The sequence below is a fragment of the Dryas octopetala genome, chromosome 4, assembly GCF_963921425.1.
Source record: "Dryas octopetala chromosome 4, drDryOcto1.1, whole genome shotgun sequence".
In the NCBI taxonomy this organism is placed as follows: Eukaryota; Viridiplantae; Streptophyta; class Magnoliopsida; order Rosales; family Rosaceae; genus Dryas; species Dryas octopetala.
This window is the reverse complement of record NC_141369.1, coordinates 7,851,536-7,879,528: the sequence shown is the minus strand read 5'-3', so window position 1 is coordinate 7,879,528 and position 27,993 is coordinate 7,851,536. Positions and strand designations below refer to the sequence as shown.

At 35.8% G+C, this 27,993-nt stretch overlaps 2 protein-coding genes across 4 annotated transcripts; both read left to right on the top strand.

Moving 5' to 3' along the window:
• Positions 1 to 615: 615 nt before the first annotated feature.
• On the top strand, positions 616 to 5,103 carry LOC147286462 (cathepsin B-like protease 3). Its single transcript, XM_086240565.1, has 11 exons — positions 616 to 711; positions 1,468 to 1,521; positions 1,691 to 1,771; positions 1,900 to 2,056; positions 2,182 to 2,186; positions 2,275 to 2,349; positions 2,489 to 2,614; positions 3,437 to 3,655; positions 4,361 to 4,474; positions 4,555 to 4,590; positions 4,696 to 5,103. Exons 1-11 carry the CDS (start codon positions 616 to 618, stop codon positions 4,831 to 4,833), a joined length of 1,101 nt encoding a protein of 366 aa, XP_086096691.1. The 3' UTR covers positions 4,834 to 5,103.
• Positions 5,104 to 6,825: 1,722 nt separating this feature from the next.
• On the top strand, positions 6,826 to 26,974 carry LOC147286461 (metal ion-binding protein). 3 transcript variants are annotated; one of them, XM_086240242.1, is made up of 19 exons: positions 6,826 to 7,392; positions 7,745 to 7,879; positions 14,737 to 14,808; positions 15,450 to 15,520; positions 15,644 to 15,746; positions 15,843 to 15,941; positions 16,214 to 16,340; positions 17,526 to 17,659; positions 17,786 to 17,845; positions 18,076 to 18,311; positions 19,126 to 19,555; positions 21,344 to 21,667; positions 21,819 to 22,421; positions 22,573 to 22,746; positions 23,632 to 23,862; positions 23,953 to 24,236; positions 24,801 to 25,085; positions 25,334 to 25,456; positions 26,526 to 26,974. In XM_086240242.1, the coding sequence occupies exons 1-19, from the start codon at positions 7,243 to 7,245 to the stop codon at positions 26,656 to 26,658; spliced, it is 3,774 nt and encodes a 1,257-aa protein (XP_086096368.1). In that variant the 5' UTR covers positions 6,826 to 7,242; the 3' UTR covers positions 26,659 to 26,974. The 3 variants fall into 3 exon arrangements, with proteins under 3 accessions (XP_086096368.1, XP_086096369.1, XP_086096370.1); XM_086240243.1 differs by having other exon boundaries at positions 6,827 to 7,392; positions 15,647 to 15,746; positions 26,526 to 26,973; XM_086240244.1 differs by lacking the exons at positions 6,826 to 7,392; positions 7,745 to 7,879; positions 14,737 to 14,808; positions 15,450 to 15,520 and having other exon boundaries at positions 15,708 to 15,746; positions 16,248 to 16,340; positions 26,526 to 26,964.
• Positions 26,975 to 27,993: the final 1,019 nt, after the last annotated feature.

Below are 27,993 nucleotides of genomic sequence, written 5' to 3'. Positions count from 1 at the left end.
AATATAAATACAGAATAAATTGGCATAATTTCAAAAATATCGAATCGGAATGCCTTTGGAAAATTTCGGATCAGAATTCGGATTGGATCGGAATTTACAGATACATTCCAATTCCAATCCAACTTTTTTCGAAATTTTCGGAATTCGATATTTTCGGATTTCGAATTTGATTCGAACGTTCCAAAATTAGAAATTTTCGGATTGAAATCGGTCAGATTCAGATTTTCCAATCCAAATCACACCCCTAAGCAAAACCATCTTATCACGTAACAGTCTAAAAACAGTAAACCTGTTCTTCACGTTTAGTATACATAGAATTTTAGTGGCAAAGAAAAAATAGAAATAATATTTTACACAAAATCAATGGTTGGTTATCTATGCGGCTTTCCCAACTGCCCAAGTCGTTGCTGTGTAAAAATCTTTATCCCGCCAATAATTGTGAGGTCTTTTTTTTCTGTCAGCTTCGTTATCTTCTGTTCCAAGTTCCACTTTCCAACAACCAATAATAATTATATAATCATATAAATTTGGATAAGAAGTGAGAGAAGCTATTTTCATTTTCTCTGTTGTCATCTCTGGTCTTCAATCTCGTCAATCTTGAATACTCTTTGATAGATGATCGGGAGGAAGAAGATGGCTTCAATTCAGCAGCAGCTATATTTTGCGGCTTTATTCGTACTTTTAGGGGCTTTTTCCAGCTTCCACCCACAGGTTCGTGTACGCAAAGCCCTTCTCTTTCCTTTTTTTTTTATTTTCTTTTGCTTTTTGTTTTTTTGGGGTTTTGCCTGATTTCACTTCTCAAAACTCCATCTTTCATTGTTCTTTGTTTCCCTTTGAAATATGTAAGAAATTCATGTTTACTGCTAACAGTCTGAGTCTGACTCTCTGACTGATATGTATTTTTAAGACCAATATGAACTGGGTTTTAGTCATCAGATCCAGAAGTTGCTCTTTTGCAAATCAATCCAATGACAGTAGCTATATATATATATATATATATATATGATGGGATCATGGGACAAATTACAAATATATTAAACTATGTAGCTCAAACCCCAAATGGGTTATATTAGACAGAGCATACTTCGATTTCTCATACATAAAGATCAGCTAATTGTTGAGATGATAATGAAATTGACAAAATAAATTAATTATGTCCTATTGTTATTTCTAACTATACTGACTAGAATACCACGCAGACAAGAGTTGGGAAATGGGAATTCTCTACCCTGCTGCGTTGAGTTTATTAAAGTCTAAAATAAGTAGTCACTTTAATCTTCTTGCGGTCGTGAATTTTGCAACTAAGGTGAAATTCTTTTGCTACCAGTTTATTGTCATATGATGAAGCAAATAACTATCATGTGTTTAGGCTTATATCTATTGTTTCGATTACTTATTTACTTGTGTTTTCCGCGTTCTTCATTTTAAAAGTCACTAATTGAACCTAATGCTTGATACTCTCAACAGTTCACTGCAGCGAAACCACTTACCAAGAGTAAGCTCAACTCTCGTATTCTTCAGGTATTTCCATTTTTCTTGCTAATATATGATCAGCATGTCATTGCGATGGAAGCAGTTACACACAGACACACATACAGTGTGGAGAGGGGTAATAATTGAGATTTCCATTGCAATATTAGTTGTTAAGAAGTCCACTATTATCTTTTTGACTCTCACCATGGCCATGCAGGATTCAATCATTAAGCAGATAAATGAAGACCCCAAGGCTGGATGGGAAGCTGCCATGAATCCTCGATTCTCCAATTACACTGTGAGTCTTCAACCAGCAGGATATTCTTTATGATCAAATTTAGAGGACTTTCCTACCCTCTTATTGCCTTGCAAATGCACATATTGGATTTTTCATATGACTCCCAAGATTTCCTTTTCATTGCACAGGTTGGCGAGTTCATGCACCTTCTGGGAGTCAAACCAACACCCCGAAAGGATTTGCAAGGTTTTCCTCTAATAACTCATCCAAAATCTTTGAAGTTGCCAAAAACTTTTGATGCAAGAACGGGTTGGGCTCAATGTAACACCATTGGAAGAATTCTAGGTTAGTGGTTTCTTTTTCATTTACATCTTGTTATTCGGTGTTTCTTTTAATTGAAAAGCAAAAGGTGCTGATGCTTTCCCATTTTTTTTTTTTTTTCAAATGCTGGATCAATTTCTTTAATGAAGATCAGGTAATAATTTTCACGTACCTCTCAAAGTTATTTTGTCAAATAAATGAGTCCTGAAAATTCAAGGAAAGTTTCTGTTTTGAATATATAGGGTCATTGTGGCTCTTGTTGGGCTTTTGCTGCCGTTGAAGCACTATCTGATCGTTTTTGCATCCAGTTTGGCATGGTAACTGAAACTTCATTGATAATTATGTTCACTGTTTTTCTTGTATATTATTGATGTACATTTATTCCTTTTGTACATTTTGAGTTTTTTTTATTTTATTTTATTTTATCAGAATTTAATCCTCTATGTTTTATTGCAGAACATGTCTCTGTCTGTTAATGATCTCTTAGCGTGTTGTGGTTTCATGTGTGGAGATGGTTGTGATGGGGGGTATCCAATTTATGCATGGCGATACTTTGTCCACCACGGTGTTGTCACTGAACAGGTAGAAAATTCATGTTTAAACATATTAACACAACCTTTGTGTGTGTGTGTGTGCTTGGGGGGGTTGAAGGGGAGGAGGGCAAAAGTTAAGCTGACCAGCCCTGTACTGTTAGTGTTTTCTAAAACAATAACAGAAAAAGGTTCCTGTCCATTTGCTTGTGAAATGATTACTGTCTAATCTAGATTGTTCTTTTTGGTCTGAACTGTCTAATCTTGATTGGACGGCTTTATCTCATATGCAAATGGAGAAGAATTGAATCAAACAAAAAATTTGTTACCTTCGCCTTTGTTCTTACGTCTACCTCTTTTTTTATCAATAGCATAAATACTGTTAGATATATAAATATTTTCAAGATCATAATCAGTACCAATTCTAACTCTCACACCACAAGAAAAGTCTACCTCCAATGTTGGGATGATATCTAGTCTTCACCTTACAGCTGCAAGCCTTCTTGCAACATAATAGCCATTCCCAAATCCAAACCCTTGCCCCAAAAGTGCAGTCATCCTCCATTAGAATGGCAGCCAGTGCTCACCTGAGAATTGCAAGTCTTTCTTGTGATGTAGGAATTCTTTCTTAGTTCATCCTAACCAGGGAGGTCAATTTCATTATAAAAAAAATAAGAGAGAGGTCCATGTCCCTGTATTTACCTAAACCCAATGGATTCCACTGTTAGTCTCTCCATTTTCTTCTGGACTAGTATGGTTTCTCTTTTTTTTGGTCATAGACTATATGGTTTCGTATTTCATTTGGTTCATACAAATCATACTCTTCAAATCCTGCATGAAGTCCTGAACTCCTGATAAGTATTCCATCTGGCAGTGTGACCCATACTTTGATCAAACCGGCTGTTCACACCCTGGCTGTGAGCCTGCATATCCTACACCAAAGTGTGTTAAAAAGTGTGAAGATGGGAACCAGCTGTGGAAGGAGTCAAAACGTTATGGTATCAGTGCTTATAGAATCAGTTCTGATCCCCACAGTATTATGGCAGAAGTTTATAAGAATGGACCAGTTGAGGTTGCCTTCACTGTTTACGAGGTAAGTTTCTTGTCTCATATTTCTGTAATTGAATTTACTGCAAATTTTGTTGGCATGACTCATAACCTCATAAATCTCTTTTTTTGACATTACTCGTAACCTCATCATTATCTATTTTTGACATAACTCGTAACCTCATCAATCTCTTTTGTTTTTTTTTTTTTCTTCTTTTTCTTGTTTCAATTGCAATATATGAGGAAAACAAAGTATTAAATTACTGCTACAGAAGAAACAAAAGGAAAGTTGACAGTGGTATATGTGAATTACCCACACTTAACAGTATTTTTCATAGAACCTGAAATTCCTCTCTTATCACCACTGGTATTTGTGAGCTGACCGTGATACTTTAATAAGCACCACAACTGAACTTCTCTTTAAGAGTACTTTCAGCTTAAGCACATTACACACATGTCGATCACTAATGTCTCTTCAACATTACTTCCTATAGAATGGCATGCAATTTGCTTGCACATTATATATTAAGCAGTCTGTGTCTTTGCTGTCAATATTGCCAGTACCCTTAATGAAGTACATTAAAAGATTGCATCATCACTTGCATACACGATTATATGCCCACTTAAGCAGTCTTGTGTTTGCTGTCAATTTGTTCAGTACCCTTTAATACAAACTTCATTGAGGATAAAATAAACACATATGGAATCTGTTTTGCATGTGTGATATTAATCCGGAGTTTGCATTTTACAGGATTTTGCACACTATAAATCAGGAGTTTACAAACATATAAAAGGTGATGTATTGGGAGGTCATGCTGTTAAGCTAATTGGGTGGGGGACAACTGATGCTGGGGAGGACTATTGGGTATGTTGATTTGCTGGTATTTTCTGCAAGCACAAAATTTTTCATGGACTACTTGTTGATTATGTGCTCTTGTGTTTCAGCTTCTTGCAAATCAGTGGAATAGAAGTTGGGGTGACGTATGTTTCCATTGAATTGTTTTCCGCTTTGAAATTAGTTATTGATAACAGATAAATGTGCCTTCTCACATCCTCAAGCTTGTGTTAATTCTGAATGCCATGCAGGATGGTTACTTCATGATCAAAAGAGGAACAAACGAGTGTGGAATTGAAGAGGATGTGGTTGCTGGTTTGCCTTCTTCCAGAAATATTATACACCAAGTTGCCGGTGTGAATGCTGCTGGGGATGTTGTTTCAGTTTGACATAGATTAGTTTCTTCATATGATCTTAATGAACCAACTAGATGCTGGCTGTGTGCTAGTGTGAAACACTATGTTACCTTGGGGTTAGTTGCTCTAGTGGTTAAGAATATTTACTTCAGTATTTACCCCTACACAGAATTTCCAAGTTTGAATTCCTCTGCCCAATATTGTTGATAAAAAAACGCTATGTGATAAGTATCAGCTGGTACTTGTCTTGATTGGGGGTACCATTTCATATATTTATAAATAAAGGATCTTGGGTTACAAATATATTTACAAAGTTTTTTTGAACCACCAGATCTCATAAATTTAAGTCTTAAATAAAACTGATGGGGAGGTTCTTTAGTCATTCAATGACATGAATGAATGTTGATTTGGCAATATAGCTAATAGAAAAAAAACCCAAAAGAAGAAAAATTGGAAATGTAAACCCTACATGGGAGGAGAAAACAGACGCATCGTTGCTGTTATTAGTCCTATGTTTACAGGGCTGTTTTAAAGTGCAAGAATAAAGTATGGATTTAAATTTATGAATTATGAGCAACTACTTGCTGTTCATCCAGTGCTTAGAGGCTTAGAGCATCTCCGGCCATAAGCTATATATTTATCTCTATTTTAGAATATCAAGATGGTATATATTTTTTTAATAGAAAATAGAATCAAGATGGTATATTTTTTTGAATATTCCAATTCCAATTCCAAAAATTTCAAATTTCAACCGCCCAATATTTTTGAAACTATAAATAGAATGTCATACCTTTCAATAATAATAGAGAGATATAGATTAGCTCTACCAAAAAACGAGAGATATAGTCATATAGATTAGGTCATGACTCGCTTCGCACTATCACAAGCTGTTTATTTTTAGAAGTCACTTAAAATATGAGAAATAGTCATTTATAGATGAAAAATTGGAACATCAAATCTAAAATCAATTAATAAGGAGTGGAGACATAAAATCTTATATATTTTGTTATGCAAGACACTATTTTTCCGATATGAGATATTATTCATTTACTTTTAAAAATTAAACATACGATTTGTTTTTCTTTCAATTTTGGCTCTTTTTTTAATTAGGTATTGAAAGTTTGAAACTCTTATTTAGCACAATTTCATATTCAAATTTGTTTTTCAACCCAATTTAGGGTCCGTTTGGGATTACGGTGGAAGATCCAAAATTTGTTGTAGATGATAATTCTCAATCACCTACAACAGTTTTGGTGTTTGGTAAAAAAATTAAAAATTATTTTTTCCTACAATTCTCAACTTCCCACGACAAAGACAAAATACAGGTTTTTAGGTACTTTTGAAAATATAGTTTATCAAAAACTCAACTGCTTTACTTTACAGCTAATTTTACATTACAGCTATTTTTCCTCACAGTAATACTAAACTGATCCTTAATATATAATGTGACTTTCATTAAATAATATTATAAGACGATGTCTAAATGACAATTTAACCAATTTGGTATATAATGTAATTTTCTTCAAAAATACTAACACTAAGTAGAGATATTTAAATCACAAATAAAAATTTGGATATGGAATTTGAGCAAATAATAGTCTGAGTACGTAATTGAGATAAGGGCAACTGGGCAAGGGCAAAAACTCAACTATTAAAATTGGAAAAAAAATCCTTAAAATATTGTAATATGAGTACACTATCATTGAATCCATCCAAAAGCAGCGAAGGGAAACCCAAAAGGAATTTCCACGGCTTACGCCATTGGCTTTGCCATTTCGGAGATGAGATGGGCAAAAAATATATATATAAAGAAAAAAGATAAGAAAGGAAATTAATTAATTAATTAGATTAAGGACCCATTTATGAGAAAAGGAAAAGAAAATCACGCTTTTCACGTTTGGTGTCAGCCTGTCAGGACGACTCTGAGGACTGAAGAGGATTAAGGTGGAGGAGGGGCCTCGGGGACTCTCACTCTCTCTGTTGCTTGTCCCCACTTCACTGACGCGTTACACAAGTTTGTTTACAACAAGTTAAACAACAACATCGTCATCCCTCGCAAAAAGCAACAAACTAAGGCGCAGAACCTTGCTTTTTCGCGTTCGTTTTTGTAACGGGAGAGAGAAAGATAGATATAAATTTAATGGCCTCAATGGATATGAGATAGAAATTCAGCTTTTGGGTTTTTGGGTTTTCTTCTACTCTCAGATTTCTTTCGTTTTTGGGTTTTTTCTTCTTCTTCTTTCTCTGGATTTATTTCCTGAGTAACGAGTAGAAGAGAGACTGAGTCTGAGTCTCAGAGAGAGATTTTATACAAGACATTTATATTGTGCATGTTTGGAGGCTTGGGTAGCGAGGAATTGTATAGATATATAGATATATATATATATTTATACAAGAAGACGAAGAAGAACAAGTTGAGTAGCAGCTAAATGTAAGTGAGAGATGTCGATACCAAAGGAGCCAGAGAAGGTGATGAAACTAAGAGGAGGGTCAGTTCTGGGCAAGAAGACCATTCTCAAGAGCGACCACTTCCCAGGCTGCCAGAACAAGCGGTTGTCCCCCCACATCGATGGCGCTCCCAATTACCGTCAGGTACTGTGTATATGCATTTTTTTCTGATATTGCCTTCACAGTTTCACTCATAGCAACTATTTCCCCTGTAAAATCATCCAATATAGCAACAACCCTTTAAGTATTGCTCATTGTGCTGTGCCTGTGCATGTGCATCCTTTTGGTTTATGTTTTTATTTCGTTGAATTTAACAACCCACTTGTTTCTTATATTGCCAAGTGAATCATCATGGGATGGTGGGAGTTTCACAAAGTATTGATAATCATGATGTTGTAGTGGATCTATCAATCTATTGTTGCATTTAATGCACCCATTTCACTACCTTTTATTGTTTGATTTACTTCCCTTTTATTTTTTTTTTCTTGGTTAACAGGCTGAGTCATTACGTGTTCATGGTGTTGCTATTCCAACTATTGATGGAATCGAGAATGTTCTTAAGCATATTGGAGCTCAACAAACTGATGGGAAGCGAGCACAAGTTCTTTGGATTAACCTTCGTGAGGAACCGGTATATCAATATTTTACCATGCTCTTTCTACCTGTCACCAACTATTTTCTTTATTTCTTTGCTATAATTTAAATTTGTACCATACACTAGTGCAATAAACTAGCATCACATTTAAGTATATGTATGGTCTTTTTGATTGTTAATAATTGATTAATTGGTTACACAAAATTATTGACATGATGGTACACAGTTTTGATAGAGTGTGTATTGCTGCCTAGGGATTCTTATGGGGTGGGCAAAACCTCAAGGAAAGAATGTATTCAGGTTGTTTGGAGGATGGGTTGGTATAGAAAAAAATTTAAGGATTCTGAATTAGGGATTTTTTTTTTTTGTTTTTTTTTTTTGTTTTTTGGCTAAAAATGATATTTACCATGTAAGAATGTATGGGCTTAAAGGCATTAAATTTATAACGAGAGGGGTCTGATTTGGGGTTACACTCACTCAAAGAGACCAGCCCTCCGTTATAGTTCCTTTTGGTTATAGTTGTTTTGCTGGCAGGGTTAGAGCAAGGACAGAACTGTATAGCATTATTTGCATGAATTTTTCTTTGATGCTGCAGCACTGATAGCTTTATTCTAGACTCGAAAGTGGATATTTCTAAACCTTTGGGGTTATCCCAAGTGGTGAGGGAGGGTGGGTTAATGGGTTAGGATTAGGATAGGTCAAGAGTTCGATTTCCTCCAATGTAACCCAAAAAAAGTGGATATTTCTTTTCTAAGCAAGTGCTACTGCATTGCAATTATTTGGTGGGAACTCCTTTTCAATTTAGCTGTAAAGGCTTGTGTGGAACAGGACTCCAGAAAATTTCAGGTGGTTGTGACAGCCCTAGTGTTTGGTTTAGAACAAGAAGTTTTCTTTTTCTTATTCTTGAAAAGAAAGGATACCTTTGTTTCTGTTTAGAGTTGCAGTGATGGTTAGATGATAATCATAATTTGACTTGACATAAGAAAATACACAATTTTTGTTTTTGTTTCCAATCTGAGCGAGAATGGGGGTGAGTTACATAACACTTATAAGCATATCTTAAGGATCTAAAACAAATTGTCAGTGTTTCTTAAGCAATTAGCATACAGAGAACAAGAATTCTATAATATATATATATATATATATATTTTCTGAGTCGTAAAATAAACTATTGGAGTAAATAGGTTATCCATTAATTTTCTTCCCATTTCACTTTAATTGAAGGTTAAACACTTAGGCTCATTTGGTGCATATAATTCGATTGGACAATACTATTTTTTCCCCCTTTTGGACTGTATTTGATTAGGTTGGACTGGACTAAGTATATACTTTTTGATAAGAAACAAACTTTCATTGAACAAAAGAAAAATTTACAACACAGGGGACAAGGTGTTCTCTGAACAACACCCAACTAATGTACATCAAAACAGAAAAGCCGTTGAGAACAAGATAGGCCAATCCTTAAAATCTGAAGAAACCGAAGCCCACAAGGACGCCCAAAATGGAACTATGTCCCATAACTGATCCACATCCTCCCCTCTAGTACTCTAACAAATTTTACTGTTCCTCTCCATCCAAACAACCCAAAATTTTGCCAATACAACACATATTCTTAGCACCAAGCCCCTTTCCTCCCTCCATAAAACTTTAACTTTCAGTTTTCACATAGGCATCACAAGAATTTGGGATTGCTCAACTCGATCAGGCCTCCCTAAACAACCTTATTCACAAAGAATACACAACTACAAAATGGAGTAGTAAGTGGTTCAAACCTTCTGCATTACTTTTGCCCATTGCACACCATTGGGGAGAAAGACAAAAACAGGATTTCCTCCTCTGCACCATGCCCTAGGTGCTCATCTTCCCATGAGCCTTAGGCGGTACGTTGGCCTTCCAAATTGCATGAGAGGGACAAAATAGTGAAAGAGAAGGGTAATCCATTAGTTTCCGTGGATAGGACTTACAATTCCAACTCCCAAGTTCTTCTATACTGCCTAGATGGGACCAACGCAATGTTTTCTAAATCAAATTACTAGTGATTAAAATATTGGCCGATATCTCGATATACCGGCGGATATATCTTTTTATTGACATGTGGATAACAAATGTGTTAATTCTCCCACTTTTGAGTCATTTAAATTTCTTTGAAACACAAAATCCCAAGAGTGGACTAAGTACCATACAATCTTTGGTGCAATGTCAGACTAAGAATCCAGATAATCTATAGTAGTGTTTTCCATTTGGTGATTGATTATGCAATTTTGAATTAATTAGCCTTTGATTATGTAATTAGGAGTTGATACGTAATTAGGCATAGATTATGGAGTTACAATTATTTTCCTAGTTAAGCATTGTTCTACTGCTATAAATTCGTCCGATGCGGAGAAGAATAAACAACTCAGAAAAAGTTTTTTGACATGGTATCAGAGAAAAGTTCATAAGGGGTAGATTTAGGTTTGCTTATACGGCTTGATTTAGAGATGTAAGTCAACCGCTGCTATTTGATATCGACAGAAGTCGACCGCCGCGGCTTGGTCTGGACAGAAGTCGACCGCCGTGGCTTGGTCTGGACAGAAGTCGACTGCCGCTGCTTGGTCTGGACAGAAATCGACCTCCGCTGCTTGGTCTGGACAGAAATCGACCTCCGCTGCTTGGTCTGGACAAAAAACGACCGAGCCAAGTCAACCGAGCTTGCTTGGTTTGGACAGATGTCAACTGCCGTTGCTTGGTGTGGACATAAGTTGACCACCGCTGCTTCTTGGTCTGTACAGAAGTCGATAGCCACTTCTTGGTCTGGACAAAAGTCAACCGCTGCTTCTTGGTCTAGACAGAAGTCGCCTGTTGCTGCTTGGTCTGGACAGAAGTCGAGATGTTGATCGCCACTACTTTGTTTGGACATAAGTCGACTACCATCGCTGCGTAGTCTGGATAGAAGTTGACTGTCGCCATTCCTTGGTATGGACAAAAGTTGACTGCCGCCGCAGTTGGATGAATGTCAACCGTAGGTTCTTTAAAATGGCACTTGTCGAGCTGGACATTCGGGATACCTATGGTCCAGCTTGAAGAGGGGGGGGGGGGGGGTGTTGAAAAGTTGACAAATTTTAATTCATAATTGATATGCTTTTATGGGATTGTGATTTGATTAGAATTTGATTATATTGAATTAATTAACCCTTGATTATGTAATTAGAAGTTGTTTATGTAATTAGGCATAGATTATGGAATTAGACTTATTTTCCTATTTAGGCATTGTTCCACTACTATAAAAATTTTTTGACAAATAATATATATTGAAATTAATTTTTGGTGAATGTCATTATAATTTTTGGAGGTTGAAAGATGAGAGAGTAGAAATCCCATAAATTAATTAACAATAAATTTAGTTCATTACAAGCAAATGGATTCATTATCACTCCACAATTAGAGCAAATATCCCATAAGCAATGCATAAATTAGTTTTGATATCCAAAATGGTAAAAAAATTACAAGTACCAATCCAAAAAGAAACATAAGTTTTGCTTCATTATACAATGACTTCTCAAATTACACTTCCATGAACATAATAAGAAGTGAGTGAGGACACCCATTACCAATGCTCCTACAGTGCAACCCACAGTTAAAACAAATGAATAATGCACCACAACACTTTGAATAAATTTGCACATACTGCTTGTCTCTCTAACTGGCAGCAGAACAATAATTAAGAGAGAGTCGAGTTGAGGTCCAATGAAGCTGTTCAGCACACCAATTGACTGATAATAACTGGGATCCTACTCCTCTGCCTTTACACTATGTGCAGTTTTCTACACTTAAAAATCTTGACCCCCCAATTGATCTAATGGCTTTAAACAATCCATATCAGCATAATTTTTTAGAAAAGGAAGCAAGCAAAGGATATGTAAGCGATTTATCAACACACGGAAATGATATGGCCCAACTTCTCTCTACATGGTTTCCCATCTTTGTTCCGTGTTGGATTTAGCTTCTAATTTTGTTTGCCGGGTGTTGGAATTTTCTTCAGTGTATTCTTTTTCCCCACATAGATTAAAAACTAAAATTCCAACTTGATGTTCATTTTTCTTTGTGAGTGTTTTGTTTGGAATTCAGAAGATAAGGTATTCATATCAGATCCTATAAAATTAGAAATCTTTGGTGGTTTTGGTTCTCCATATTAGTTTAAACCCATATATTCAAACATTTGCAAACCAAATGTTTGTCTGGTGCCCAAAAAATTCTGGAATTCTTGATGTTTACTATATTGTTCTTAATGTTTGTGATTCATGTCTCTGGTTTTCTGTGAAATCCTCTGTTCTGGGTTTATGCCAGATTCCTCACTCAGGCCCAATACCCACTTAGTTCAGTCTTTCACCGTTGTGCCACAAAGCAACTTACTCCAGCGTATCCCTTTTCTTTTTCTTCTTGTTCAGTCATTTCCTTCCATATATACAAGTTTTCTTTAAAAAAAAAAAAGACTAATGCTGATCTGGAGTCTTTAAAGCCATTATTGTTATTATTATTATTATTTATTTTTTTTTTTTGGGGAAAAGAAGCAAACTTATTAAAATTCCTCAATAGCACAACATAGTGGGCAAGGAATCCATATTAGTTGAAATACCACAAATTGTGGTGGCCATGTTTAAGGAGGCCAATTTAAATCTAGAAATTCCAGTCCCTTGTGCAGCTTTGTTGTCTGAAAGGTATAAGTTTTTTTGGAGGGAAGAAGAGGGGCATGACTTTGGGGAGGTGTGCTGTGATGGCTATTCTTTGGGTAGTTTAATTGGAGAGAAACAGTAGGATTTTTAAGGATGTTAGCTGGGGGGGGGGGAAGAGATCGCTTTTTTGTGGGAGAGTCCGATTTTGGGTCTCCCTTTGGCTTCTGTTTCCTCAGTGTTTAGAGACTATTCCTTTGCGGTCATTATGATGGGTTGGAAGGCTGTAGTGTTTTATTTTGTTGTTGGTTTTTGTTCTATTATTGGCCTGTTGTCTGTTTTGTAAGTTGTTATCTTTGTGATTAGTGGATATTTTATCCACGAAGTCATACTCTGTTTTCTATTAATAAGAAAAAATACCACACACCTACTTTACAACAGAGATCTTTGTTAAATCTAAACAAAATTTGACTAACACATAACAGCCTTCCAATCTAAAAGAAGTAGAAAGGAAAACTCCTTGAACTCTACTGAGACATATACCCTAAGCAAAGCCCGGGACCTCACTCTATCCCATAGTTCTTCCACCCCTGCCCCTTTATACTCCACGAATGTTCTTTTAGTTCTTTCCAGCCAAATGACCCAAATCACTGCCAACACACTGCATCCCAACAGGGTTTTAGCCTTCTTCCCACCACCAAAAGCCTTGTATTCTCTTTAAATTGATTGCTAATATTTCTTTAAATGCAGAAACTGCACATATTATAAATGCAGGGGAGAAAAATCCATACTACCTGTTTTGGGTTTTAGCATTGGCACTAGGCAAAACATCTTGCATCTTTAAATTTTAAAATTAAAGAAATAAATGACATAGACTTCTTCAATAAAAATAATGGATTCAAGGCTAAGCATTTACAACATGGATAGTAATGGGTAGTAAGCTAGTCACCCTGATTGCAACAACCAATTTTGATAATGTTTGGATAACAAATATGAATTCAGGTGCGACATGGACATGCCACACTACATAAAGAAAAAAAGAGAAAGGAACCTCAGACCAACATGAGTTATTATGTTTGAGTATATCACCTTGACGTGAGAACCTAAAATCAGAATTGATATGCTGCCTAAAGTAGAAAATATCATAAAATTGTAAATTCAATCGAAACATAGTATAGAAAAGGAAATTAAATAAGGTGTATAGATTATAGGACTTAATGATTCTGCATTATCGGTAAAACAAAAATACCAACAAAATACGCGAAAAAATAATCAAGGGAAAACCAGACAAAACAAATTAGCATATAGTAAAATCCCCAAACATGCAGATCAAGCAAAAGCCCCATAATCTGGTGCAAAGTCAACCGAAATCATCTAAACACATATCATTGGCAAGCTGTCATACATGAAATAAATCGAACATACAAATTGAGCTTAAAGAAAGAAAGAAACTATGAAAAATTCAACAAAATTTTCAGATCTAAAAGAAATGTAGAGAGTGGAAGAAGAGAGAGAACATCCTATTTTACTTCTCCAAAGAGAGACAGAGGGTTAGAGGGAGCTTGGGAAAGGGCTGAACTGCAGAGAGTAACGCCAGGATGAATGAGTTAAAGTGTTTTTGCAGATGGTGGGTCTGTTGGTTGTGTATTGAATGGAGAGGGCCCCTTAAGCCCCGGTTTTCTCATTTCCATGTAAACCCATCCCTCCCCACTTGTCAAAATAACCACACTTAAGCATTGTGTTTGTGCTTCTATATGTTTTTTTATTTTTATTTTTGTATATTAGAATAGCTATCTGGTCCACACCGTTGCCAAACATAGGACTAGTCCAAAATAGTCTGGTCCCACCCTTTAATCCGGTGTATAAAGGTACTCTTAGAGATTTGCAAAATCTCTTCTACTGATTTTGAACTTTTTACAGATTTTGAACTTTTTACTTGATATATGGTGACCAATATTTTAAGATCCTTAAGAGTACGCATTTTCCAAAGTTATTCCTCATCTTCAAATAGGTGGTTTCCATCCTTTCTCTGTTATTCTATCAAATTGGAAAGCAACTCTAATTTAGTGTTTTATGGTTAGGGTTTTTTGTTGATGTGGTGCTGTATTCTATTTCTTCCTGTTGTAAAGTTGCTCGTGTAGGTGTTTAGCATATAGCTTTGTATTGAGGTGGACTCCTTGTTCACTGTTTTGTCCCTTTTCTTTTTATTAATGACAGTTATGTTTCTCATTAATAAAAAAACAGGTGGTTTACATTAATGGGCGCCCTTTTGTTTTGCGTGACGTGGAAAGGCCCTTCTCCAACCTTGAATATACGGTATGTTTTAGTAATGTATATTTACCGTAAAATTTGGCATATTTTTTTTATCAGATTATTGTAATTCTGTCTTTACTTCAAAAGTACAGAATGAATATCTGCATTCTAGCATTCAAAAGTACAGAATGAATATCTTCAAAATTACAGATTATTGTAATTCTGTAATTCTGTCATTACCCTAAACTAATATTATTAATATTAGTTCTTCTTACATTAATTTGATTTTGAAAATGCTGTAGTTTAAACTCTAAACTCCTTTAAGCATGTTTCTCATAAAAAAAAAGAAAGAAAGAAAGAAAGAAAGAAAATGATGTAGTTTAGTGAGATACTTAAGAGTCTAATATTTGGTGTAATTGGGAGAATATGGAAGGGTTTTTATTATATATATATATATATATATATGTTTTTCTTTTGGGTGGGGTGGGGGAGAAGAGGCTAAAGGTAAGATAGAGGTTAGTTGTAATACATGCATGGTGCTGTTTGTACTGCAATGCATATATATATATATATATGTGTGTTTGTCTGTGTGTCTGTGTGTCTGTGTGCACGTGTATACATGTGTCAGCATATCATAATTAGAAATAGCTACATTTTCTGTTTGCTTTACTCTTAATTGATTTGGCTTTTATAAATATAATCAGGGAATTAACAGGGCTAGGGTTGAACAAATGGAAGCTCGATTAAAAGAAGATATCTTAGTTGAAGCTGCCAGGTATCTCCTCCGGTTGTACCCTGTATTTACCTCTGGTGTGTTACAAATTATGGACCACTATCTTTACCATTTTGTCACTCACGCTTTCTATGATAATAAACTTTATCTGCACATGTGATATAGCAGATATGGAAATAAGATCCTTGTCACTGATGAACTGCCAGATGGTCAGATGGTCGATCAATGGGAACCAGTGTCACGTGATTCTGTGAAGACACCGCTAGAGGTATCTTCATTGGAACAAATATCATAGTTGGGGAATGAGAAAACAAGTTTAATCCATCAGTATTTTCAATATTGAATTAAATTTTTCATTCCGTAGGTTTATGAGGAATTGCAAGTAAAAGGATACCTTGTTGACTATGAACGTGTTCCTGTAACTGATGAAAAATCACCCAAGGAGCTGGATTTTGATATTTTGGTGAGTTTCATCTTTTAATTGTCAAACATTAAATGTAGCACAATTCTGATCAGGTCAGGTAAACCTGGGAACCAAAACCAACTCAACGACCAAAGAAACGGAACCAACCCAACCTAAATTGGTTGGAGTGGGTTAGGTCTTGGAATACCCGTGAATTGCGCCCCTAGAGTTGAAATCTTTTTGTGGTACTGTGGTGATGGAATATAATCACCTTCCCGAATTACATTTGCTGATGTGTGGGTTTTTTTTTACTCTTTATTCTTTGTATTCAGGTTCATAAAATTTCTCAAGCTGATATAAATGCAGAAATAATTTTTAACTGTCAAATGGGACGGGGGCGAACTACAACTGGGATGGTGATTGCAACTTTGATATACCTCAATCGTATAGGAGCTTCCGGTAACCCTCTTTTATTTTTCATTTTTTGATAAGAAACACACTTTTATTGAATGGAAAGTAAATTTACGAAACAGGGGAAAAGGTGTTCCCTGAACAACACCTAACTAATGAGCATCAAAACAGAAAAGCCATCAAGAACAAGATAGAAAACTAATTAACAACAGTCCCCCAATCAGAATAAATAGCATGAAAAGACCAATCCTTAAAATCTGAAGAAACTGAATCCCATGAGGGCACCCAAAATTGAACTCAGTTCCACAACTGGTTTACATCCTTACCCTGGTACCCTAAAAAACTCTCCTTTTCCTCCATCCAAACAACCCAAAATATTGCCAAAAAAGCACATCTTCCTAGGCCCCCATTTTCCTCCCTCCAAACAACTTTAATTATTCACATAGTATGGCATCACAGGAATGTGGGATTTCCCAAGTCAATTTGGCCTCCCCAAACAGCCTTATCCACAAAGAATACACAACTGGACAATGGAGCAGTAATTGGTTCAAACCTTCAGCATCACTTTTGCACAATAAACAGCATTGGGAGATAGACACCAATAAGGTTTCCTCCCCTGCACCATGTCACAGGTGTTCACCTTCCCTTGAGCAATAATCCAAGCTAGAATTTGTACGTGGTACTTTGGCCTTCCAACTTGCATGAGAGGGACCAAAAAGAGAAAGAGAAGGGTTATCCATTAATTTCAAGAAAAAATTCCTGATTATTCCAACTCCGAAATTCTCCTATCGTGTCTATATGGGACCAACAGAACATTTGCTAAGACAGATAACAGCTTTGTTATTCTCTTACTTTCCTCTACTTTATTCACTCAAATTGTTCTTCTATTACATAGACTCATTTTTGGTCATTTAAAGGAATTTTGGTGTTCTAGAACTTGTTAGTATTTCTCTTATTAATGACTTTATTCGTGCTATTCTGGCAGAACAGTATTTTCCAGTAAATCCTGCATGGTACCTTTTTTTTCCTTTAATTGTGGTCTAGATTCAGTAAAAATAAGCCATATTTTGCATTTACTGCTGGATTTTTGTAAGAGTCCCGAGCATGTTTTCAATCATTTCAGTAATGTGTTATTTAGGGTCTGTAATTTAGAGAAGTTCAAGTCCTTTATTTGGGGTCAGTTTTGTTTCTAGAGGATTTCCTAATATTGTATGTTATCTTCACATAAAATAGGTATTCCAAGAATCAATTCAATTGGAAAAGTTTCTGACTCCAGTGCAATTGTCACTGACAATTTTCCAAATTCAGAAGATGCGATTCGTAGAGGAGAATATGCAGTCATAAGAAGCTTGATTCGGGTATTAGAGGTATTTGTTTTCTTCTTTTATTGCTTGTAGTAATGTAGTTATAATAGAACAGTTAAGATATTCTTGAGTGCCAAAAAAAAAAAAAGATATTCTTGAGTATTTTGTTAATCAACAACATGCCTTTAGGGTGGTGTTGAAGGCAAAAGACAAGTGGATAAAGTCATTGACAAGTGCGCCTCTATGCAGGTATTGCTTCTACTCCTTTCTGTTATTAACCTTAGAGTATGACATCTCAATATTTGTTTTAATTTTGCATAAGAGTTTGAAGTTATTTTTTTCCCCATGCAATATTTTGCTTCCATTGCTTTCTGAATATATGATTTTATTGCTGTGTATAATTTAAGGTTTAATTTTCATGTCTTATCTTAGAATTTTGAACTCATTAAAAGGAATGTTTCTATTGGGTCCAAGTACAGAACTTACGTGAAGCAATTGCCAATTATCGCAATAGTATTCTGCGCCAACCAGATGAGATGAAAAGGGAGGCGTCACTTTCATTTTTCATGGAGTATTTGGAACGATACTACTTCCTTATATGCTTTGCTGTGTACATTCATTCTGAGAGAGCAGCCCTCCGTTCTAGTTCCTCTGGTTGTAATAGTTTTGCTGACTGGATGAAAGCTAGGCCAGAACTGTATAGCATTATTCGCAGGTGAAATCAAAGATTTAGGATTTAATTTTCCATTCTTATGTATTTCATCTTGTTCATTTCCTTTTTTATTTATATTTTACTGGTACTGTGTACATGTCTTTAAGATTTTAATCATTTTGACTTGGATGGTAGTAATAGTTGTAAAGGGCATAGTAGGCCAAAGAATCAAAGATCAACAGTACGACTTCTGACAGGGTTAAATAGTGATTGGTTCTCGTAAGATGCTTCCAGGTTGATGTATATTTTTTTTATGAGGAACAAATTTTTCATAGAATAATAAGCTCTCCACCTGTTTCTTTTCGTTAACTCTATCGCTCCTCCAAATGAATGGTCATCTATTTCAAGAATAATCACCTTTTGTTGAATTCTAGAATGTCTGGCTGCCTGTTCTCACTTGATGAGGCTCCCCTCAGACTCCCAATCTCTCTCTCTCTCTCTCTCTTTCCTCTATTTTAACTATTACTCCCGTAGGGGTAGCAACTAGCAACTCTTGTAATGATGATAATACATGAGTTATTGTAAATGTTTAAAATCACCAATTGACCTTCAGCAATATAAGGGAAGGAAAGGTTAGAAAGTAGAGATGCCCATAGAATTTAAAGAAAGTCCAGACCTTGATTCTTGTTAGAAAATATAGATAGAAATAAGAGCTGTTTTGGAATTTCCTTGTGTTCGGTTCAATGGCAGAGTAAGTTTTACCTTCTTCAGCTAGAAAAATAAAAGGAATGGAAGAATGAAAAGTAAATGTCTTCATCACCCGGTTTCTGGATGCCATCTGGCTAAGTTCTTTTGCTTCAATTGTTCGTGGTTGTAGGTTGCTGAGGAGAGATCCAATGGGTGCCCTCGGATATGCAAGTTTGAAGCCATCTTTGAAGAAGATTGCTGAATCTGCTGATGGCCGCCCTGATGAGATGGGTGTAGTTGCCGCCTTGAGAAAGGGCGAGGTTCTTGGTAGCCAAACTGTTCTGAAAAGTGACCACTGTCCAGGTTGTCAAAACCAAAATTTGCCAGAAGGAGTGGATGGTGCCCCTAATTTTCGAGAGGTCCCTGGTTTTCCAGTTTATGGAGTCGCGAATCCAACAATTGATGGTATACGATCTGTCATCCAGAGGATTGGCAGCTCCAAAGATGGTCGCCCTGTTTTTTGGCATAATATGAGAGAAGAACCTGTTATTTACATCAATGGAAAACCATTTGTACTCCGTGAGGTTGAAAGGCCATACAAAAATATGCTTGAGTACACGGTAATTTTTATTTACTTTCCAACTTTTAATGTCATATCTATATCACTTGGAATTAAATTATGGAAGAGTACTTTGTTGCTTGGAATTGACTTTAATAATTAGACACTTCGAATGCTAGTTTATACTCTAGTTGTGTGATCAGACCAGAAATATTGTGGTAGGGTACATTTTGCTCCTTACACTACAGTATATAAGATAGATCACATAAATAACAAATCATGTCCATATTGTCCAAAGGCTTTATATATATTCTTTTAAAATGTAAAGAAAAATGAAGATGCCGTGTTCTTTAGGTTTTATGTTCGAGGCCTTTGGATCAATAAATTATATCCCAGTTTACATTTATGCATGTACAGTTGCATACAGAAAAATGGTGTATGGTTATTAAAAATTTAAAACCATTTCAAAAGCAGATCCCCCTCCCTCTTTTGTCATTCTCTAAATTTATTTGATATAAATCGTAGACTTTATTGATAAATTGCAATGGTCTTAGCAAGCTTACCAACTTATTATACGTCTTTGTGTAAGATTCCAAATCAAGTGACTAAAAGGATTGAGAAGTGATGCAGGAGCATCTCCTAGGGTTCCAAGACTTATTATTATTTTTTAGTAGCTTTTTAATTTTATTTCCTAGCTGGATTTAGAGTCTAGTTTCCTTATTTCATTAGGTCTTTTAAGGTAATTTTACTTTATGTTTTCCTAGTTAGTTTAGGTTTATGCTTTTCCTAGTTATCTTAGGTTTATGTTTTCCCTATATAAGCTTAAGGCTTAGGTTGTAATAGACAGATTTTGACATAATATTATTCAGAGATTTCTGATGTGAGAGCTTCTTTTGGGTTCCTAAACCCTAGAACTCATCTATCTACGTTCCAACTTTGATTCTATAGCTTTATTCTCTCTCTTGTCTACTGTTATTGCTGGATTTTCCTTTCTACTGTGGTTTTTCCCCTATTACTATAGCTGTACAGCAGCCCTATGCTTCTGTCTTACATCAAGAAGCTTATAATTTTCTGTGGGAGGTTCAAAGGAGAAGTGAAAAGGGAGCGCACTTGGTAAAGTGGGAATTGGTTTCAAGACCCAGGGGAAAGGGAGGATTGGGGGGTTGGAAGTTTGATTAAATGGAACCCCTTAACACCACACTGGAATCCCACCAGTTGGCATCTAGGCTATGTACTCTGGATGGCAGCATGCCCCAAGGATTCCCTCTCCAAGTGAAAAATCCACAACAACTTCCCTAATGCTTTATTTTCAACATCTAACAATGCCATACTCCTTTTAGTCAAATTTCCAACCCCCAATCCTTCTATTACCCTAGCTTTTAAAACCAGTTCCCTTCTTTTTGACCCTCCCACAAAAAATCTCTCATAAGCTTCTCGATACTTTTGGCCACTAGATTTGGAATTTGAACAAAGATTAATGTCGGAAAATTTTCCAGAACCAAATGCACTAAAGTAAGCCTACCACGTCTAGATAAAAATCCTTTTTTCATGAATATAATATTTTCTTCATACTCTATCTTAGAAATAGAGAAAAAAAAATATTACAAAAAATTGATACTGTGTCTGGTCACCGGACACAGATGCATTGTACCAGCGTAGTTTGACATCCAAATTTTAAGAAACAAATTTAAAATTATGGACATCGCTGAAGCATGTCAACACGGATGTCTTTGCAGCTATGGGTGAAGATGGTCAAAGTTTGTACTGCACTAAAATACAATTGGCTTGGATTTTTTTTTGGTTCCCTAACGTGCTAAGGTTATATTGAACCCATGATCTCTTTGTCCAGGGCATTGATCGTGAGAGAGTGGAGGGGATGGAAGCTCGATTAAAAGAAGATATCTTGCGAGAAGCTGAACATTATGGGGGTGCCATAATGGTTATTCATGAAACAGATGATGGGCAAATATTTGATGCTTGGGAACATGTAAATTCAGAGGCTATTCAGACCCCACTTGAAGTTTTTAAAAGTTTGGAGACAGATCGTTTTCCCATAAAGTATGCGCGTGTGCCCATCACTGATGGTAAAGCTCCCAAAAGTTCTGACTTTGACACATTGGCTATGAATATTACTTCTGCTTCCAAGGACACTGCTTTTGTTTTCAATTGCCAGGTTCACTCTTTCATTCTTTTTCTTCTTTTCTGTATATTTGCAAACAGACTTTAATTTCTATGAACCAATCTACTATTTTCTTTTTTGCCTTCTACTCTTTCTTTTCCCCTAAAATTTATTCTTCTCTTATTATTTCTTTTTATATTCACAGATGGGTAGAGGGAGAACAACAACGGGTACTGTAATTGCTTGCCTTTTGAAACTTCGAACTGAATATGGGAGACCTCTCAAAATTCTGGTTGATAATATGACCCGTGAAGAGGTGGATGGTGGTAGCTCAAGTGGTGAAGAAACTGGAGGTAATAATGCTGCTTCAACCTCCAGTGTTACAACTGTAAGAACTGAAAAGGAGCAAGGCCGTGTGTTTGGCATGAATGACATCCTCTTGTTGTGGAAAATAACAAGATTATTCGATAATGGGGTAGAATGCCGGGAAGCCTTAGATGCTATTATTGATAGATGTTCTGCATTACAGAACATACGCCAAGCCGTTCTGCAGTATAGAAAGGTGTTCAATCAACAACATGTCGAGCCAAGGGTAAGGAGGGTGGCCTTAAATCGTGGCGCTGAGTACTTGGAGCGCTACTTCCGTTTAATTGCTTTTGCTGCATACTTAGGAAGCGAAGCATTTGATGGGTTTTGTGGGCAAGGAGAATCTAAGATGACGTTTAAGCATTGGTTGCATCAGAGACCAGAGGTTCAAGCAATGAAATGGAGCATAAGATTACGACCTGGACGATTTTTTACTGTCCCTGTAAATCCCTTCTACTTTTTGACTTAAAAACTTTTTTCCTTTCTTTTTGGTTTGGCTTGGCAACTTAGAGGCTCTAAGGGCTTAGTTGACATTTCCTTCTTATATTAGCATGGATATATAATTGGTTAAACATTTTGGTTTTGGAACTCAGGAGGAGTTGAGAGCACCACACGAGTCCCAACATGGAGATGCTGTCATGGAGGCCATTGTCAAGGCTCGTAATGGCTCTGTTTTGGGGAAAGGTTCTATACTTAAAATGTATTTTTTTCCTGGTCAGAAGACTTCTAGCCACATACAAATTCATGGTGCACCACATGTTTACAAGGTATGCTTGCATTTCTTCTTGCTCTAAGTAAATAAGAATTAATTTTTCCATGCCATTGGATAAGGCTACACATCTGATGGTATCTAATGTGTTTAACAGCATTACCTCATTTAGTTATTAGAGTTGTGTGGAAGACAGCTATTTGCCCTTCAATGCAGTTGGCTAATTTTGTACTAATTTATATGTTTAAATATTATACCTGAGGTGAAGCGAGTCAATGGGTGGTTGTCTGGTCTTGGGTGCTCATTATCAATACTACATCCAAAATAACTTACTAGGGATGACAAATGGTTTTACCTTATGATCCTGGCATTAGATGAAGAATATAATTTTGATAGGTCAATAGGAGCAGATAGGAGAAAACCGGCTGCTAGAATTTCTGGACCAGCAACAATACTTTGGTATTTTGGGGCAGTTTTGGTGGATTTTTAGCGGCTAGTAATTGTTGAAAGTATTCAGGTTTTAGGGTTTTAGTTGGGAAAGAAAAGGGATCTGATCTATGCTTTCAAAGAGTCAAGGGGAGAAGGTTGAAGTTAGAGTCATTGAACAATTGGAGTTTCCAAAGTTGCTTAAGAAATTTATTAAGGATATACATGAATAATTGATTGGAAAACCCAGACATTTATCAATGGTTTTTCCCTAAAGGCTACCCTTCCTGCCTAATGATCTGTTAAAAGGCCATCTCTGGCAGGCTGAATTATTAGTTGCATGAATAAAGCTTTTTTTTTTTTTGGTTAAATTCCATTCCATTTACTTTTATCATATTGTTAAATAGACATACATAAAGGTTCTTATATAAACAACTTATCATGTGGGGAGAAGGTAAGCTTGATAGTGTATATACTTTGTTACTCTTTGTAACCCTACAATTTTTGTTTGAGTCAGGTGGACAGATATCCTGTGTATAGCATGGCTACACCAACAATTCCTGGTGCCAAAGAGATGTTAGCATATTTAGGTGCCAAAACCAAAGCCGAAGGATCTGCTGCTCAGAAAGTGATTTTAACTGATCTGAGAGAAGAAGCAGTTGTTTACATTAATGACACACCATTTGTCCTACGGGAGCTAAATAAACCTGTTGATACACTCAAGCATGTGGGAATCACAGGCCCAGTGGTGTGTCATCACTGATGTGTTTTCTATTTTAAGCACAAGTTTTTAAGCTAAATTTGCTCTCCAATTTTAAATTCTTGTGACCATATGCAGGTGGAACACATGGAAGCACGACTGAAAGAAGATATACTATCGGAGGTCCGACGGTCCGGTGGCCGTATGCTTTTACATCGCGAAGAATATAGCCCAGCATTGAATCAGTCCAGTGTCATAGGATACTTGGAAAACATCTTTGCAGATGATGTGAAGACACCTGCTGAAGTATATGCTGCTCTGAAGGATGAGGGGTATAATATTACGTATAGGAGAATACCATTAACTAGAGAAAGAGAGGCTTTAGCTTCTGATGTGGATGCAATCCAATACTGCATAGATGAGTAAGTATCCCTACCTGGCGTGCATAACATCAGTAAATGACTATACCAAGGGTAATGAAAAATTTGTCAAAACGAAGAAAAAATTATAGTAGGCAATGAAAAGTTAAGAATTAGAATATATAAATGTGAATTAACATCAATTCAATCCATAATTATCAGCTGTAGAGAAAAATGTTCTTGACGCCATTATCTCTTTCAGTAAAGTAAATTGGAATCGAATATTATATTGCCCTTCATTCAGTAGACAACTTAAGGACTTGGTCCTCATCATGATACCATGAACGTGGATAAGGGAGGTTTTTTTTTTTTTGTTAATAAGAATGAGTCAAAGGTATTATATTATTTCTGTCTTTTGAATTTACTTGCACTTTTTGTTTATTTTTTATTATTATTGAGGTTCTTTGGTATTCGCTTGGCATATTTTGAGGTGATCAATGCATTGTTGTAGGTCATGTGTTTTGCAGGATGCAGGATTCTTTTAGCGTACGCTTTGTTGTTTATTTTCTGAATTTATTTTACAATTTAGTAATTATATAGTTTAATAAAATTAACTTTTACTTATAGGTCTGCAGGTTGTTACCTTTTTGTATCGCACACAGGGTTTGGAGGAGTTTCATATGCAATGGCTATTATTTGTATTAGATTGGGTGCAGAAACTAGCTTTATATTAAAGGATCCACAATCATTGGTTAAAATCAATCTATCGAATACACCAGAAGAGGACTTGCCTTCTCGAGCTTCTGATGAAGAAGTTCTGAGGATGGGTGATTACCGTGACATACTAAGCCTCACAAGAGTTCTCATGTATGGTCCCAAGAGCAAAGCAGATGTTGACATTGTTATTGAAAGGTATCTTAAATATTAGAAAATCCATGTGGAACTTATCTCCTTATGGCACTACCTGCTTGTCTAAGCATCAAATAATATATTAACATATAAAAGCAGGTCTAGCAAATGATAGCATAGAAAAGTGAAATTGTTTTTGTTGGCTGTCTAATATTGTGCTCCTTGTGTGGACTTGAGAATATGAATACTTCGATGATTAGCAATTGACTCTTTATTCATGATGTTTCTGACTTTGTTTCTGCAATTAAAAGGTGTGCAGGCGCAGGGCATTTACGAGATGATATTCTTTATTATAGTAAGGAACTCGAAAAGTTCCCTGATGGTGATGATGAGCATCGAGCATACCTGTTGGACATGGGTATCAAAGCTTTAAGGTAGTTTTTATGTATCTCAGTAATTCAACTTTTAAATCCCTTCCTAAATGGTTTGTTGTGTTACTCCATTTGCTTTGCTTGGTAGGGCCTAATATGTTATTTTATTTGACTTCTAGTAATTATCATTAAGGCATAAATTGTTGTATGTTTATGGAAGTTTCCTGAGATGGTTCATAGCTAATTGCTTTTGAGTAAAAGTACTTCTACCTCCTTGCAACGTTCATGTAATTACATAGATGACTCTAGTTCAGACTAATATAGGTCCAAGCCTGTTAAGATTGTCAATTATTTTTTCTTTGGTGATGAAGTAGCAGAGGAAAACAAAGCTGCAAAGCACATAGGTCCCATACTCCATTGCTCAGATATCTGTGCATTTATAGCCCCTTGGTTTCTGAGCACCCCTTGCTTTCATGTCTTCTACCTTAATATAAAGATGGTGTTGCCTTTCGAACCTGTTAAATTGTGTTTTCATTTTATATTGATAACATACAGACTGCCTTATTGGTGTTTGCGCTCGTCTATCTTGCAGCTAATTCCAAAATTAGGATGTGGCTAGTTAATATTGAATATTTCATACATTAATAGAGGAGAACAGCTTCTTTTTTCATCTCCCACTTTTATGTTAGGAACCAACAGTATAGAGAGCCTGTTGTCTTTGGTCGGTGGTTATAATCCATAGCATGTGTCTGGTGTTGTGTTGTTTTTATGTTGTTAGAAGAGGTCATGCAATAGTGAAGTTAGCTTACTTATCTCTTTTTTTTTTTTTTTTTTTTCTTTTCAATACCATTTAGTTATGAGGAATGGTTTATCACTAAAGTATGCATATAAATTGATGTGTTGAAAAAAAAAAAAGAAAAAAAAAAGGGGAAAGAACAAGAAAAACTTTGCAAGCATATAAACGGATTTACTGAATGCATTGGTGTTATAAAGAAAAGCTGTGTGCACGAGCATCTGCCTGTTTTTACTTATTTTTTATTATTATATGCAAGCATAAATGTTTTGCTAACATGAACAAGCCTAACTCGTTTGTTCTGTTAATGCTTATCCATCTCCTTTTCTTCCTCTGCAGGCGGTACTTTTTCCTTATAATATTTAGGTCCTACCTCTACTGCACGTCTGCAGCTGAGATAAAATTCTCATCATGGATGGATGCCAGGCCTGAACTAGGACACTTGTGTAATAACCTCAGGATCGAAAAATGATTTTGTAGCAATGCTTGTAAAATAAATTTATGTACAGTTGGCAATGCATTTTCAGTTATGGTTTCCCCATAAATTTTTGTACATTAAATTGATGTAGCTAATTCGTGAAGGAAGCCTTGAACAAAAAAACTGAAAGGTAAGTAAGTTTAGGATGGAAATAGGATACGAGATAATTCTTGTTTCTAGATAATGGTCATATTAGGTATTTTGGACCTCATCTTTAAAAATTTTCCATTGAGTTCTTCAATTTTTAGATCTGTTTGTTTAGCAAAGATAAAATGAAACATTGGTTTAAAAACAAGATGAAAGAAGGGCAGCTTTGCCCATTAGATCATCTAAAAACTGAAGCCTTGAGAATCGAATAGATTAACTTCAAGTCTTCAATTTAATTGAATCAATTGATTGAGGAAGAGGGTGACTGGGCGAGCTGAAAGCCTGAGAGAGAGAGAGAGAGAGAGAGAGAGAGAGAGAGAGAGAGAGAGAGAGATATTTGTTTAAATAAAAAAAACATTTCAACTTTCAACTTCTGTTTTTTAACATGCCATGATTATGCCAACTTTGGACACTAACTTTGGCCCCACTTGAAAAAAACTATAATTTTTAAGTTTTAACCGCTAGCAATTATATATACACACTAACGGCTCTCTGATTAGATGTTACTCACTCCACATACCTTTCCACATGCCTGTCACTCATCTTTTCTAACTTCTTACCAATATTCAAAAGTCTAGTGGAACATGTTGCTTAATATATAAATCAGCAATCTGCCGACATACATATCGATCTCTAGGGAACCAAACTTTAGAAGCTGAGCAATTAAATATTTAAAATTTTAAATGGATGAAATTGTCCGGCCTTGTTGCATCAACTTTTTAATTAAATGGATGTTTCATTTTGTCGTTACCAAACACTTGAATAAAAAATCTAACTCAATTGAAAAGCTTTTCAGTTTTAGAGGTCAAAATGAAAAACTTATCAATGTTCAAGGACAATAATATATTTTATAACTCTCTTGTATATGTTGGTTCATTTCTTGACAGTTTAAGTTTTTGAGATTTGGTGGTTGTCTAACATGAAATTAGAGTCTTATTTGAAGGAATTCTTAAGTTTGAATTCTCCGTTTCTTAATTATGTTTATTTATGCTTATCAGTACACTAATGAATTTGATATATGTTATTGATCCATGACCGTTAATCCCTAACACCTTGGAGTTGCTAGTCTTGTTCATATCAAACGACAAGAGATGGCAAGTCCCTTTCGTTCCTGTCATATATTTGAAGTAACATACAAGCACCCAAAATGAAAAGATCGAACGCGACACACACACACATGCT